General features: G+C 51.3%; 2 protein-coding genes across 2 annotated transcripts; one reads left to right on the top strand and one right to left on the bottom strand.

Annotated features, from left to right (window-relative positions):
* Positions 1-3,111: 3,111 nt before the first annotated feature.
* Positions 3,112-10,938, bottom strand: GUITHDRAFT_156616 (hypothetical protein; the record flags this gene model as incomplete). The annotated part of the gene is given in 6 exon segments (XM_005818289.1): positions 3,112-3,188; positions 3,547-3,779; positions 3,789-3,994; positions 9,968-10,545; positions 10,641-10,699; positions 10,759-10,938. Coding segments are annotated over 2 exon segments (784 nt in total), but the record flags the coding sequence as incomplete, so codon positions are not given.
* A 2,722-nt stretch (positions 10,939-13,660) lies between these two features.
* On the top strand, positions 13,661-14,444 carry GUITHDRAFT_122434 (hypothetical protein; the record flags this gene model as incomplete). Its single annotated transcript, XM_005818288.1, has 6 exons — positions 13,661-13,732; positions 13,777-13,830; positions 13,891-13,953; positions 14,003-14,060; positions 14,270-14,340; positions 14,382-14,444. The coding sequence occupies 6 exons, from the start codon at positions 13,661-13,663 to the stop codon at positions 14,442-14,444; spliced, it is 381 nt and encodes a 126-aa protein (XP_005818345.1).
* Positions 14,445-15,927: the final 1,483 nt, after the last annotated feature.

The raw sequence follows: 15,927 nt of genomic DNA, 5'->3' as shown, positions 1-15,927 counted from the left end.
CTAACCTAACCCTAAACCCTAAACCCTAAACCCTAAACCCTAAACCCTAAACCCTAAACCCTAAACCCTAAACCCTAAACCCTAAACCCTAAACCCTAAACCCTCGCTTCTTGTAGAAGCTCCCGTCGTGCCTGCTGACATGTCGAGCGGATGGCTTCTGCGATAGCGTCGGGGGTGCATCCCTCAACAGCCTTGCAAGCCTGAGCTGTCCTACTGTTAGGAAAACGCTTCGCGAAGCTCTTCACTTTCTCGACAAGATCAGCTTCGAGGACCGCGGCATCCACAAGCTCGCCCTGCGTGTCACACACATAATTGGCATGATCTCCGATACAGCATGTTGCGAACATTTTCATCATACTGAAGAACCATATTTAGAAAGCTATTTGAAGTATACAAACCTCTCGCTTGCAGCTTCCTTGGCGCCCTGGCGGCTTCCCCTACACCACGCGTGCAGCCTTGGTGCCTGAAATAACCGGCGCTGGTCCTAAACCCTAAACCCTAAACCCTAAACCCTAAACCCTAAACCCTAAACCCTAAACCCTAAACCCTAAACCTAAACCCTAGTAGTAGTAGTAGTAGTCGATTTTATTAGAATGCTAGAATAGTCGCATCGGGTACCTTCCCGGTCTAGTCTAGTCTAAATGGGTTCTCACGCTTGGCAGAGCGGCCCTTCTTGGATGGCCCGTTGTGGCATCCAGAGTTCTATCGCTGTTCCGCTGTTTCTGTGGTTTCCATAGTCCTCCGTTCCGAGCCGCCGGTGCCGTATCTCTCCGGGCCGGGTTGACGTTTCAGTGTAACCGTCACCTTTCTATTTTTGGCTAAGACATGTCCTTCCTGCCTGCCGCTTGTGAAGCTTCCCCATCGGTCTGTCCTCGTTGCCCTTTCCCCTGTCGTCATCCATCTGTCTCCTGTGTCCTTGCCCCTTCCTTGCCATGTTGGTTGTTTTTCGCCTGTGAGGCTTCCCCTTCGGTCTGTCCTCGTTGACCGTTGCCCTTTCGTCTTCCATCTGTCTTCTGTATCCTTGCCCCTTCCCTGCCATGCTGATCCTGGTTGCTTGCTTTTGAGGCTTCCCTTTTGATCCTTCCTCGTTGATCTTTACCCAGTCATCTTCCAACCATCTTATATCCTTCATGCTTGTTCTCTGTTAGTCGTGTCTCCTCGTCTCCTTGAGGTCCACAGCATGTGTTGCACTTCGAGCAGCTGGATGACTATCTTGGTCATGGCTCTGTCAATCATATCCTCGTCCATGAGCAAGTTCCGGAAATTTGTGGTCCATTCCCGCTCCATAATACTGCCTCTCACTCCTGCAATGAACGTGGCTTGTATGACCTCTGTGTTGTCGCTCCTGCTTGTCATCTCTGCCCGCAGTGCTGCATATTTCTGTTCTTTCTCCTGAAACTTTGCTTTCAGGTTTGCCAGACTGCTTCCCTCGCCCGTGAACTCTGAAGTTCTCGCTATCTCCACCAGCACAATGCGATTGCTCCCTCTGAAGTAGCAGAGCCCATCTGGTATGAGATTGCCGTGCTCTGGTGCAGTCAGTCCTAGCCCTGTCATAGAGTTGATTGGCGTTTGCCACCAACTCTCCTGTTCAACACTTTTCTTCTTCCAGCTTTCTGTCAGGCATCCCTTGATTGTCTCCATTACTCTGTTGTGTGCCAACGCGATCATGAGCTCAAATTCTTTGCAGGCTAGCTGAACATGCACCCAGCTTTCTTCCCTGCCTTCGCACCATGGGCAACAGGGGGATGTCGTCTTCTTCCACTGGAACAGCTTTTTCCTCGTTGGTGCTGACCAGGTAATAGCTTGGATAGCTGTCCGAAGTACTGATCCGCGACACCTCTGTAAGGCTCGACCTAGGATCCTTCTGCCCACTTGTGGTTCCAGGAGAAAGGTTTCCGTCAAGGTGAGGGGGGCTTCTTTCCTCCTCAGTTCCAGTTGTTCTTCTCTGATTATCTTATCCCATATTTTCAATCGATCCATCCCCGGCTTGAAGTTATCTTCGTCTGCAATGCAGAATCCCAAGTCGCTGTCGATGAGGGCCCGTTCCCACGTGGAGGAGAAGGAGGATTTTCCCTTGCGGGCTTCTTCTGCAGCTTCTTGCACTACGGTGTGGTCTGTGATCATAGAGAGGTTGATCTCAATGCCCTCCCGCTGAAATTTGCTCAGGCATTCCTGCAGTCTTCCTGCCAAGTCGTATACGAGCTCGTCTTCATACTGCATGGTAGACCATCTGAGGGTGTCCGTAAGAAAGCGATGCATTCGGGTTGATTTAAAGAGGACGAAGATTTTCCTGATTGTTTTCTGTTTGCCTCTTTGTTCCCAAATCGCTTGTAGGAGTATGCAGAGTGCGATGGTATGTGCTCTGATGACGCTGCATTTTCCGTGTATCTTGATCGCTCCGCGTTCCTGCTCTCCTTCCTTGTCTTGCGTGCTGTATCCTATCGACATTGATCGACCCTTCCTGTTTCGTGATATGTCGCCGTGGATTGCGGACCACACTTGGTTCCTGTTCTTCTCCTGTTTGGCCGAGGCTTGATAGTTTTCGTTTTGCTTCCTTCGGTATTCTTGTAGCTCCTCCTGTTCAGGGATCAGGTGTACTGTGAGTTGGACAATTATTCTCTCTTGTTCCGACTCCTTGCAGTAGACAATCAGGTCGTCTTGTGCCTTCCTGAGGCTCCGATCGCCCGTCCTCCAGAAATTTGCAGCGTAGCATATTTCTGATCCTTTAGGTACCTTACCGACTAGCATGAAGCCGTCAGGGATTTCTTTCCTGAAGCAAGTTTGGTTCCATCCGATCAAGATTGTTCCAGACTCGCATGCGGCGTAGCTGAGGTATTGTTCCTGTTGGTCGATCCATATTATTTCACGTCGAACCTCGTCTTCCTGCAAGCTATCGGTTGCGGCCTGGATTGTCGGGTGATAGAGGGTGGGCCAGTTGCTGAACTGTTTTGTTTCAGCGAGCATCCCCAAGTGTTCTAGAAATTCGTACGACAGCGGAAGGCCTTGTTGTCTATCTCGAATTTCAGCCATGGCGGTGGTTAGATGTTCCCACCAAGCTTGCGAGTTGAGTGAGCTGTTATGTGTTTTGCTGATATACTTAGCAATTTGCAGTAGGATCTCTGTCTTCTCTGGGTTCTTGGCTCCATCTTCATCTTCTTTCCTCGCAAATGGCGCCGAGCGAAGGGAAGGTTCAGCTTCTTTGATGTCTTGTTCTTGGCCCGTGTGACTTCTGGGCCGGTCCATGATTGCTATGTCGCCCTTGATTTTGAAACTTTCCTTACCTTTTAGGATTAGGTGTTCCTGTTGATCCAGATTGCCTAGTAGTTTAGCCATGAGGGATCTTGTGTTTGCATGAGCTGGGTGTGGCCTTCTCTCTTCTGCTGCTTCCCGATGCTTTTTGGATGTCTCCTCCCGGTCCTCCTCTGATTGCGGGTGTGACTTTCGTTTTCGGGTTGTAGCACTATCCTGCGTGGCAACCTCTCGTCTTTTCCTCTTTGTTCCTGATGCTCCGTTGACGCTGCTTACCCAGATGACATTTTCTTGTAGCAGTTGCATTACGATCCCCTCCGCCTCCTCGCGTTGCCTTGGGAAAGGCCAGAGCTTCCTTGGCAAATGCAGTTCTTCGTCAGCGATAGGTCGTATATTGCGTAGCAAGGAGAATTGGAGTTTCGGGAGTTGCCTCCATAAGGCTTGGAAGGTCGTCCAGCCTTGTGGTCTGTCGCTGTCGTTCAAGTTTGCCACCATATCCTCCATCCTATGAAGGAGGGAGATGCTTCCAGGTAGGTGACCTGCTTCTATGTGGGCCCAGCTGATCCTCGTGTTTAGTTTTTCCGCCAGCCAGACTGCTAAAGCTTCGGGTCCCCGCACCACATCACGTTCCAAGGTTCGAAAATTCATTTCTCTTTGGAGCTCGAGGATTGTTTGGCATCCCCATTCCGCCAACCAGTTTCTGAGTTTAGATATCAGTCTATCTTGGATGTCTCCACCTTGCTTACTATTCACTTCTCGTTCGATGTGTTGTATACACAACACAGAGATTGTCAACGACACGAGTAAAGTAAGGATGAAGAAGATTGAGAAGCAGGAAATAGAAGTCTCTAAGTTTACTAGGAGGTAAACTACGCACAACCACCACACTCACTGTGCATGCAAGTGGGGGAAATTCAGGAGGCCGTCCGCACGAGATGCGTCCGCCTATATAGGGAATATCCGGCAGAGTATCCGACGAGTCACCCGAGGTTCCGGATCCTCATGGATACAACATCGCTCCATCTGCGCTTGACAACTTAGTTCCAACTTGTCCTTCGCTCTTACCATGAGGAGATGAACGACAGGATTCAAAGTTCCACTTCGGACGAGTCGGAGGAGTCCAAGGCGTTGGAGGGTAAAGCTTGAAGAGCTTCACGTTCTTCGAATTGACGGATGAGTTCGCGAAGACCTGATTTCTTCTGCAATTCACGAGCAGGGAGCCAATTGTTCTCACTGACTTGATCATAGCCTGTCCACTTAACAAGGTACTGAATACCTCGACCGCGACGACGTTTGCTGAGGATGCTCTCGATCTCGTATTCCAAGCCGTCTCTGGTGGCCAGAGGTTCGGGTGGTCGCTGGGGATCTTGATAGGCAGGGTCGCGCTCTGTATGCGGACGAAGCCACTTGATGTTGATGACGGTGTTTCTGATCGATGCGAAGCGAGGAGAGACGTCGAGACGAACGGTGTTGTCTGAAACAAATTCCAGGATGCGGAAGGGACCAACGAAGCGAGGGTTGAGCTTCGAGGCGGCGTCGGGGATGTTGAGGTTGGCGGTAGAGAGCCAAACCAGATCTCCAACTTGATAGCGGCAGGGACGACGGGCCTGCGCAAGGCGAGCTTCGGTGGCTCGCGCTGCAGCTTCGAGAGCAGCTCGGGCAGCTTCGGCGCTGACTTCGGTTGCTTCACGAATGGAGTCGAGGGTCTCGTCCTGATGATCGTCAGGTGAGGGCAGAGAGAGTTGTGTCCTGATAGGTTTGCCGAACATGACTTCGAAAGGGCTATCCCAATCGGCTCGGAGATACTGCGTGGTGTAGATACGCAGAGCTTCGAGGACGACGGAGTTCATACGCTCGGGTCGACCGTTGCTTTGAGGCATAAAAGGCGACGAATGCTTCACGTGAACGTTGAGCATCTTGAAGAGCGCGTTCCAGAATCTGGACGAAAAGATGGCAGCGTTGTCGCTGATAAGGACCTGAGGAAGGCCTTGGGATCGAAACACGGTTTCGATGAATTTTTGAGCAGCTTGTTCAGAAGTAATCGATTTACGGCAGGGGGTGAGATAAACTCGCCCTGTGAACTCGTCAATGAAGAGAAGAATTGCATCGTTCTTATCTCGAGTTCGTGGGAGTCCGGTCAGCAAGTCGAGACTGACGACTTCGAAGCGTGTCGAGGGAACGGCGTGGGAATGAGGAGTACCCATTGGTCGTTGTCGATAAGATTTCCCTTGAAGACAATGCTGGCATGACAGGATGTAAAGCTCGGTATCTTTCCGAAGCTGGGGCCAATAAACGGTTGCTGCTAGCTGAAGGTAGGTTCGTGAAAACCCGAGGTGGGACTGAAGGTCGTGGGCGCGGAAGAGAACTTCTCGACGCAATGCTTGCGGAATGCACAGGCGGATGCGGCGCAGCGAATCTGTATAAAACAGAAGCTCATCATCCAGATGAAAAGAAGTGACGGAAGACTTGGCGCGGAGACGTTGGATAAGAGGACGACAGAAGTCGCACGTCTCGTAGGCGGCTTGAATCTGGTCCGACAAAGGCTGCAAGGCGCTGACGGTGAAGGCGAGCAAGAAGCCGTCCTCTTGACGGGAGAGTTGCTCGTGATGAGGAGCGACTGCAGTCGAGAGGGGAACTTCATCTTGACGGCTGAGAGCGTCGGGGACGACGTTCTGAGAACCTTTGACGTAACAGTACTCGGTGATTGCAAACTCGCTGAGCGTTTGAAGCCAACGAATCAATCTGCTGTTGATGTCTTTCTGTGTCTGGAAATACGTAAGAGCTTGATGATCAGTAAAGACCTTGAATGGAGTCCCTATCAAGTAGAACTTGAAGAAAAGGATGGTATCCTTGATTGCGAGTAACTCTCGTTCGGTCGCGTGATATCGTTGTTCGGTCGGAGTCAACTTACGACTGTAGAATCCGATGACGCGGGCGGGGGCGTTGGGAGGCTGCTGTAGAAGTACGCCTCCTATCCCGACATTGGACGCGTCGCAGTGCACTTCGGTCGGAATGGACGGGTCGAAGTGATGCAGGAGGGGCTGAGACGTCAGAGCTTGCTTGAGGTTGTCGAACGCGCTTTGACATGCTGCAGTCCACTGAAACTGAGCGCCCTTGCGGAGAAGGTCAGTCAGAGGGGCTGCTATTGTCGAGAAGTTGCGGATGAACTTTCGATAATAGGAAGCTAGTCCAAGAAACATCTTGACTTGTTTAGTAGTCGTCGGTAGCGGCCACGCGGAGATAGCCGCCGTCTTGGAGTGTTGGGTCGTCACGCCGTCGGCGGAGACACGGTGACCTAAGAAGTCAACACTAGTGCGAAAGAATTGAGCTTTCTCTCTCTTAAGGAAGACCTGATGCTCGCGACAGCGTTGAAGCACGGCGCGAACGTGATCGGCATGAGCTTCCCAGGTGGAATACGTAGCGATGACGATGTCGTCGATGTATGCAAACGTGTGGGGTAGATCATGGAGGACCTGCTGGATGAATCCTTGGAATATGCTGCTGGCAGTGATGAATCCAAATGGTAGGCGCTTGTATTGGTAGTGACCAATCGGTGTAATGAACGCGAGATATCGGCGATCAGGAACACGTACGAGTACCTGCCAAAAACTCTTGATACAATCAAGCGTAGTGATGCATAGCTGCTCATCGGTTTTGCGACGGGCTTTGCCTTGACGGACTGTGTCGGCGATCTTTTCCAACATCTCATCGACGACGGTAGGAGTTGCGGCGGTCTGCTGATTCAAGACGACTTGGTTCAAGCGGCGAAGGTCGCAGCAAAAGCGGTAGCTTTTGGGATCAGTTGGGGAGCGTGGATCGTTGGGGCGTCGACTGAAAAGCACAGGAAAGGCAAACTCACTATTGGATGGCTCGATGATGTCGTGTTCGAGCATGTACGCGATGGTAGCCTGGAGTTCTCCTTCAAGATGAAGGGGGATGCGATATGGCCTGCAGTTGATGGGCAAGGTCCCTGGCTTGAGCTGAATGTGAGCGTCAAACTGAGGGGGACGGTTGATCTGAAGTCCTTGCGGCAGGTCGTCGACGAGGACGTCGGCGAATTCCTCAGAGAGGGCTTGAGCAAGGTGAGCAGGGGCGCCCACTGGCGGGTCGGCGGAAGAGGCCGAGGCGGAAGCTGTCGTTGGGACATGCAGGTGCAACAAGAACCATTCCTCGTTAGGATTGGCGACACGTAGAGCGTGAGCATCGGTGAGCGAGACGGTTGTCACGGCTAAGACCGAGTCCTTGTAGGGCACTTGATGCTGAACTGGCAAGCTAATCGGAGGGGCTCGTCGAGCTTTGGGGGAATCGACGAACACTTCTCGGGTCCGCGGAACGTAGACAGCGTTGTGACGATGTATCCACTGGAGGGACAAGATCAGGGGTTGAGAACAACGTGGCAAGATATGAAACGTATCTTTGCTTGAAAAGCGGCCGATGCGATAGGCGAGCGAGACGGCGCCGAGGGTTTGCACTTGGCGGTCGTCCGCAACTTGCACGGTGAACTGCGTATCACGCTGTAGCAGAGTCTCGGAGAGGCCCAGCTGCTGAAAAAGCTGCTGAGACATGATATTGATCGTCGCGCCGTGATCGAGCAGGGCAACGGTCTGGTGAGCATGAACTCGGGAAGAGCTGACGCTAACGGGGAGCCGAATAAGATCGGGTAAGGCGAGCTGAAGCGGCGCGGAGGCGTCGCCACGGCTGAGGGCTAAGCAGGGGCAAACATGTAGTTGACCCGGAGGAAGGGACGCGGCCGTGGAACACGACGCGTTCCGATCAGGCGGCAGCACGAAATGGCTTAGCGAGCTCCGATGAGGAGGTAAAGCGCTGCTACCTGGTAAGAGAGGGCTGGGGCAAAGACCAGCGGCAGGAGGAGCAAGTGATGCTCCCCTCTCATTGCCTACCGCTGCTACTCGTTTCCCGCGCGCGATGCGAGCGGTTGAAGAGCAGCTAAAAGCTGAACATGCTGTTCGTGCTGGGTTGCCATGAGTTTCTCATGGCGCTCCAGCTGGAGGGCGACTTCGCGCTTATACTGCTCGCAGTCCGGCTTGATGTGACCCGGTTCTTGACAGTAAAAACAACGGATGGACTTCTGCTTGCGCTGGTTTTCTTTACCGTTGGACTTCTTCTTGTTCTGCCCACCGGTAGCTTTGGCCTTAGTGTGCGAAGAGGTCTGCGCAGCGTTAGCAGCAGCTGAATTGTTAGGCTGCTTAGACACTGTTAGCGGTTCACCATCGTCCAGAAGAGCTGTGATGAAAGTGACTAGGCGAGAGAACATGTCTTCTCCGTGTCCGTACTGACTGCGATAAATCGTAAACCATGTGTGGATAGACGTGCGCGTCGGCGTATGCGAAAATCCCTTGATGAATTTCCGGAGTGGCTGATCGTTGAAGTACAGTATGGCTGACCCTACCTGCGATTCGAGCGTTGCGAACAGTGTCGTGGCGCGAGTCAGGTACGCCCAAGCGGATTCGTTGGGCTGCTGCTTGAGCTGATCAAGCTGAGTCTGATAGTTCTTGGCTTGCCGCATTGGGGCTAGACACGAACTTAGATGAGTTGAAAATTCATCCCATTTAAGCTTGTTGATGGCCTCGAGACTCTTTCCGTACTTACGTTCTACCACCACCATCACTTCGTTGGTGAACAACGGCGTGATGCTTTTCACCCATTTGCGAGTTGGGATCTCTTGAGCGATTAATTCGCGGTTGCACTGACGAAGGAATTCTTCGACAGAGCGGGGATCAGCAAAACCTTTGTACATCGGAATGCGGCTGGAATTGAAACTCTTGGAGTTCGTTAGCACATTCACGAGAGTCCGATTGGAGAGGACTGGTTCCTGATCAGAGGATTCAGCGCTAGCCGATTCCTCAGCTGAATAGATATCAGCATTAGCCTCTTGCAGGGTAACTTTCCGTGCGAGAGGAGGGAGCTCTGGTGTTGCAGCAGCGTCGGCTGTCGCAAACTCGTCGGCAGCATTGGCGAGCATGTGGAAACGCTCGTCCTGCATGGTGTCAGCCAGGAGGGCACACATTCGACGAAGAAGGAGAAGAGCTCGGTCCTGCGCCACTGGCGAGGACATGACGGGGTCGGATGAAAAATTTTCCGAGCTTGGCAGACGTACCGATGTTGCAGGGGAGGCTGCTCTCTGAGTTGCCTCCTCTGATCGCAGAATACTTCGCAAGGGAGTATCCCTCTTGTTTCGGGCCCGTTGATCCGCGCTAGACAGCGCTTCACGTTGTACATCTCCATCCCTATAAGGTTGAGTCAAAGATCCACTGGTCTGACTCGGAGAAAGCTGCTGCTGCTGCAGCTGCAGCCGCTCGCTCCATTCGACTTCTTCCTCAGAACTCTCTTCAGCAATTTCTGTTTGAAATGCTCCTGATTGCTTGGATCGAGGTTGAGGGCTCCTTTCCGGCTGAGGTTTCTTTCCTCCTCTTCCTTGTTTCGAGGTCATGAATCAACCACTTCGCTTCCAGAATGTTGTATACACAACACAGAGATTGTCAACGACACGAGTAAAGTAAGGATGAAGAAGATTGAGAAGCAGGAAATAGAAGTCTCTAAGTTTACTAGGAGGTAAACTACGCACAACCACCACACTCACTGTGCATGCAAGTGGGGGAAATTCAGGAGGCCGTCCGCACGAGATGCGTCCGCCTATATAGGGAATATCCGGCAGAGTATCCGACGAGTATCCGAGGTTCCGGATCCTCATGGATACAACACGATGTATCGTAGCGCTGCTCGCCCTAGGATTGGGGCAGGATGAGGGACCTGCAGCCCTCCATTCTCTGTTGGCAGGTAGAATATACCATTCCCTGTACTTTTGCTCAGTCCTAACGCTTGTTTAAAAGCTCTGATCCACAGTTGATCTAATTCTTGTAGATCTCGCCAAGTCCATCCAGTCATGACTGCGGAGTAGCGAAAGACGTTGAGAATTCCAACTTTCACCAGGTAGAATTTTTGCGCAGGAGTATAACTCGACGAGCTGATGTTTTTGATCAGTTCTTTGGTTTTTTCAAAGACGTATGCTCGTTCTCCCCAAGTGAAAGGGCAGCCCTTTATTCTTCGTCTTTCTTCCTTCCACAGAGAGATGCGATAGCCGAGATATTTGAACGGTTTAGTAGCCGGTAGGGCTTCGACAGGTTCCCCCATGACCGTTATTTTGTTCGCACCAGGAACCTCTCCCTTGCGAGCATAGTCGAAGCTGGTTATCTCTGATTTCTTATTGTTGATTTGCAGTCCTGACCATTTGCAGAAGGAATCCACCACTGCTACCAATTCTCGCATTTCTTTCATCGTGTGTGCGATGACTCTACCATGTCATCGGCGAAGGACAGGTTGTTTGTTGTTCCTGTGCTGCACTTGTCCAATTGCCTAGAGAGGATGCATAGCACCAAGTTGGCCAATTGTGGGCTACTTGCTCCACCTTGAGGCAGCCCGATCATTAGAGGTATTTTCCCTGTGTTGAACTCGTTTGTTTGTATTTGCAGCTCGACTCCACTGTTGCAGGCTATCACAGTTCTAATGTCCTCAGGATGGAAGCCTAGGCTGTTCATTGCCTGCTCGACCACCTCGATTGCCACATTGTTAAAGAAGTTCGCAAAGTCAAGGTACAAGAGAATGAGCCTGAGACGTTTTGGCCTCTTCTGCTTCTTCTACGATCGAGATCAGTCGATGAGCCTGCCGACTTGTGCTTCTGCCTGGACGGAACCCCTCCTGGAAGTTTGTGAGGACGTTATTTGCTTCTACTGTCTTACTCAGACGATGCGCCAGGATTGCCTGAACCAGCCGAGTAAGCGTTGACATGACGCATATAGGCCGCATGTTTTCGAGAATGTGACAGAATTGATTTTTTGGCAGGAGGCGTACTCTCGCTGTCTTGTTGAGAACCTCAGCTTTGCCTTCTAGGGCTGCATTGACTAACTTGCCAACTTCCTCTCGGCATGCTGGTGGCAGCGCTCGCAGCACTTCGTTCGAAATGAGGTCAAGTCCTGCAGCCTTTCGTCTCGGCGCCGAGGCGAGCCAGACATCAATCTCTCCCGGTGCCAGGGGTCTGGTGATTTCCTGTTGTTGTCTCCTTGAAAGCTGCACCCCCTCAGGCGGTGTGATCCGTCTTGGGGCCACGGTTGTGAACGACTTACATTTTGTGCAGTACGGGGTCATCCCTCCCCCTCCGATGATCTCGTCGCTTGAGTCAGCCAAGGGGAGCATACATCCGATGTTTGAGCATTTTGAGCAGGTCCCTTGTTTCGTGCATGCGTTGACGCTGAAGAAGAATCTTGTATGGTCCGCGTCCTCAAGCTCTCTAACCTTCTGCATTGGGAGATGATCCGTGAGATCACGGTATCCTGCTATCTCCCATGTTGTTTTATCCGATTCTTCTAGTGCTACAATTGCTTTCGTGATTGTGTTTGCAGGTAGCAGTGATAGAAAGAGCCAGTCATCTGTCCCCTCTCGCTCGATCCCAATCATCAGTTGCTGGTTTGCACTCCAAAATGCTCTAACACCCCTCCTCCAAAATGCTCTAACACCCCTCCTAAACCCTAAACCCTAAACCCTAAACCCTAAACCCTAAACCCTACGTGACTGAGTAAAAGTACCAAGCCCATTGCGAAGACGCGTCACGTTAAACGGTCACGGTTGTGCCACCCGGTGACCGTGACATTCAGGGCTTTCAAGTCGCATCGCAGTGAGTCGGGCCGGGCCACCGGGATACAGGCTTGAAGCTCGGGCAACAAATTACCCGGTTCCGGGGAGGTAGATGTAATTCACCGTCAGCGATCATCGGATAGGTGCTTGGGCCTAAAGCCCTTGTCATGCCAGAACGGTTGAGCCTTCAATGTGCGGCGATTCAAGGCTTGGCCCGAGTCGACACCGTGTGACGAGTCAGCGGCCACCCTCAGCCGACCGTGACAGTGACTGGGCCCGATTCGATCGGAGCCTGAGTCGGATTGTTTTGTTCCGACTCTCATTCCCACTTGGAAATATTCAATCATTTCCAAGTTTTTAGGCCGCCGACGGTTCAAGCCCGTTGAAAGAACTAATAGTAACGGTTCGGAAAGGCTCCGAGCCTGTGCGCTGATGATCAAAAGACTTGCATGTCACTTGACAATAAGGTCACTCACGAAGATGGCGACGATCTGAAACTTGTTATAGCTATCGAGCGTTTTGTGCAATTTTTGCAATAGGGTTCACGAAATTTCGTTCATTACATTTTTAAGCCTGTGGGCCTGTATCATCCCGGGTGCTGCAAGAGAAGCCCGACCAAATGTGGTTTAGAGATTACCGGATTTTGTAAATTGCGCCCCAGCAGATGTCAAATTGCGCTTCAGTTCGGATAGCTACAGTAGATGAAGGGGAAGAGGAAGTGGGAGAGGGAGAGGGAGAGGGGGAGGGGGGGAGAGGGAGAGGGCGAGGGCGAGGGAAAGGGCGAGGGCGAGGGCGAGGGCGAGGGAGAGGGAGAGGGAGAGGGAGAGGGAGAGGGAGAGGAAGAGCGAGAAGGAAGAGGGAGAGGGAGAGGGAGAGGGAGAGGGAGAGGGAGAGGGAGAGGGAGAGGAAGAGCGAGAAGGAGGGAGAGGAGGAGGAGGAGTGAGAAGGAGGAGGAGGAGGATAAGGAGAGGGAGAGGGACTGAGGGGGAGAAGATGAAGAGGAAAAGAAAGAGGAAAGTAGGGAACCTTTTCATTTTTCACTAACGCATCCTTATTGACAGTTTGCTCGGTTCAAGACACCTTGCTATTAGATGACGACATGGTTTGATGACGGCGCTCAAGAAATTTGTACGCAAGATTCTCTCCTGTTCTTTCGCGCTCACGTCACAGTATTATTTTCTCATCCAACCGCACGCATTCTCACCCTTCTCCTTTCCTCTCATCCGGTCTTTCTGTTCTAAGATTCTTTCGGATCAGACAGCTTAGCGGGAAGAACTTCGCTATCTCTCGATGAGAAACAGCGAGGCATCGGAACTCGCTACTTTCATCAGATGGAATCAATTCCAAACTTGCAAATCTTTGAGCAGCATCAAGATGAAAGCATCTCTGCCGCAAACATTGATGTTTACAGGCAGTGCAGCAGACTCAGAGGGCTAACTTGTTTTGCAGGGAAGCAATCATTTCCTCTCGCATGCGTTGTCAAAGCAAACGTCTGAGGTGATGTCTGGAGTGACCTATCGGTTGTCTGCGTTGAGAGACTGGTCCTGGCTTTCTTTCAGGCTCGCTTGTGGAGGCAGGAGGCAGAAAGGCTACAGGCTCAGCTGTCAGCTCTTCTGGTCCTAGCACGTGAGGCAAGCGATCGAGTGATGACAGAAACGACCAGGTGCAGAAAGATGAACACGAAAGCAAGACGCTCGACATACAGCAGGTTCACTTGTTAGGACCGCACGCTCAAAGAAGAATTCTGACAAGAATGAGAAAGATGGACAAGCTTCAAGCTGAGAACGATGAGCTTCGAAGGAAGCTGGAATCGGCCACCCTCATGATAAGCGCGGTGCTGAATGCGTTAACGTCTGCCATCTTGACTTTGAGCACCAGGAAAACAAAAGCAATCGTGATGCCAACCAAAAGATCGCAGACCTTAAACGACAGGTAACCTTTCAAATTCAAGCAAAGCGTGTTTTCAAGGCGTGTAGCATAACGATGCTTCAGATCGTCGACCTTGAAATCGAAACTCTCTCACTCTCTCGAACCAAGAATCATCTCAGTGAAGAAGTAGGATCGTGCTGGCGCCGTCTCTTTGATCGCCTTCTCCTCCCTTCAGATAACTCTGAACCTGTTTCAGCTGCACACTGTGAAGATGGAGAAGAGAAATCTCGAGAGTGAGATCACAGTGCTGAAGGTACAGCTTGTCTCTTCAAATCATCACATCTCTGAACATGCACAGGAACGAGTCAAGTTTGCTCCGTGGGTGTTAACATGATACAAACAACCTCTTGACGCAGATATTTGCAGCTCAAATGTAGAGAATCAAGATGCGCGTTACATGAAGCTGCAGCAACAGGCTTCTTCTATTGATGTGCTCCATCAGTACATCTGAAGCCATCACAGATCCTTGACCTGCAGAAGACTAGCCTTCACTACCGCAAACTCTATGAAGAAGTGAGCTTTCCTGCTCCCCTCCTTTGAGTGACTGCCAGCAGAGCCAGCAAAGTGTCGATAGGCTCAGAAAAGCCATGGACGCGAAGAACAAGGAGAGAAAGTAAAGCAAACAATCAAGCCATGGACGTCAAGAACAAGGAGAGAAAGTAAAGCAGCCAACCAAGCCATGGACGTGAAGCACAAGGAGAGAAAGAAAAGCAAACAATCAAAGAAAGCCATTCAGCAGTAGTCCGAGTTGTTCCTATTGCATTTACTTCACCATAAAGACTATTTGTCCTCATTACTGTTCTTATCAGTGAACTCTGATGCAAACATGCACAAGACCATTGAAAATCTCTCAACAAACCTTATCAAAGTCTCATCTTGCTCTGCTTGCACAAGCAAGCATTGTAACATCTATGACAACAGCTTACGGGGAAACACACAGAATCCTTTGCTAGAGAAGAAGATGGCTATGTCTACAGGAGGAGGAGATGGCTATGCCTAGACGAGAAGGAGTTGGCTATGCCTACAGGAGGAGGAGATGGCTATGCCTAGACGAGAAGGAGTTGGCTATGCCTACAGGAGGAGGAGATGGCTATGCCTAGACGAGGAGGAGATGGCTATGCCTAGACGAGGAGGAGATGGCTATGTCTAGACGAGGAGGAGATGGCTATGCCTAGACGAGGAGGAGATGGCTATGCCTAGACGAGGAGGAGATGGCTATGTCTAGACGAGGAGGAGCGAAGGGTTGACCATCATTGCAAGAACCTTTCGACTAGGAACGCATTGAAAGCTTGGTTGGCGAGTTTGTACCGGAGATAACTATTGAGTAAAACCATTGGACGAAATTGGTACCTGGTAACTTGAGGAGAGTGGTAATTTAGATGAAACTGTGTTGATATGGGGCAAGTGGCCAAGTCAGCGAAGAGTCGCGGAGCGATGGCTGGTAAGCGAAGTGCAAGATGGCGGCAGAGAGACGCGAGGAGGGGGAGGGGGAGGGGGAAGATGCTAGACAACATGTCGAGGACAAGAAAGAGGATGGGAGAGAACTGGAAGGACAGGGGAAAATCAGATGAGGACGAAGTGATAAGACGATGGAAAGGAAAGGTGGAGGGTTTTAGGTTTGAAATCGACGTTTGAGGGACCGAGTGGCGGATAAGAGAGCGGAAGAGAATCCAAGGAGTGGAGGACATGAGACATTTGCCGTGTTGACAGTGTTTTATTTCTTGATGGTGTTTTATTTCTTGATGGTGTTTTATTTCTTGATGGTGTTTTATTTCTTGATGGTGTTTTATTTCTTGATGGAAGAAGCGATGCGATGTCGATGCTCGAGTTTGGAGAACATTGTTGTCGCAGTTGGACTGGGAAGGCGCTGAATGTGCTGGCAGGTGCTCGTTCTTACGGAGCGCTTCCATCCATGTCTCCGCGTACTGGGCCCGTTCGGAGGTGAGTGACCCCTAGCCCTTCCTCTCTACCTCTCTCACTCGCCCATGTCTGAACGTGTCAGCAGGAGCCATGTGTACGTCGGGGTGGTGGCGATATGTGCAGTCCTGGCTGTGCTGGGAGTGATTTCGTTTGAGAGGCAGCGGCAGGAGAGTCTGATGG

Source organism: Guillardia theta, assembly GCF_000315625.1.
Source record: "Guillardia theta CCMP2712 unplaced genomic scaffold GUITHscaffold_332, whole genome shotgun sequence".
In the NCBI taxonomy this organism is placed as follows: domain Eukaryota; class Cryptophyceae; order Pyrenomonadales; family Geminigeraceae; genus Guillardia; species Guillardia theta.
The sequence above is the reverse complement of the archived record's forward strand: the minus strand, read 5'-3'. Positions and strand labels throughout refer to the sequence as shown.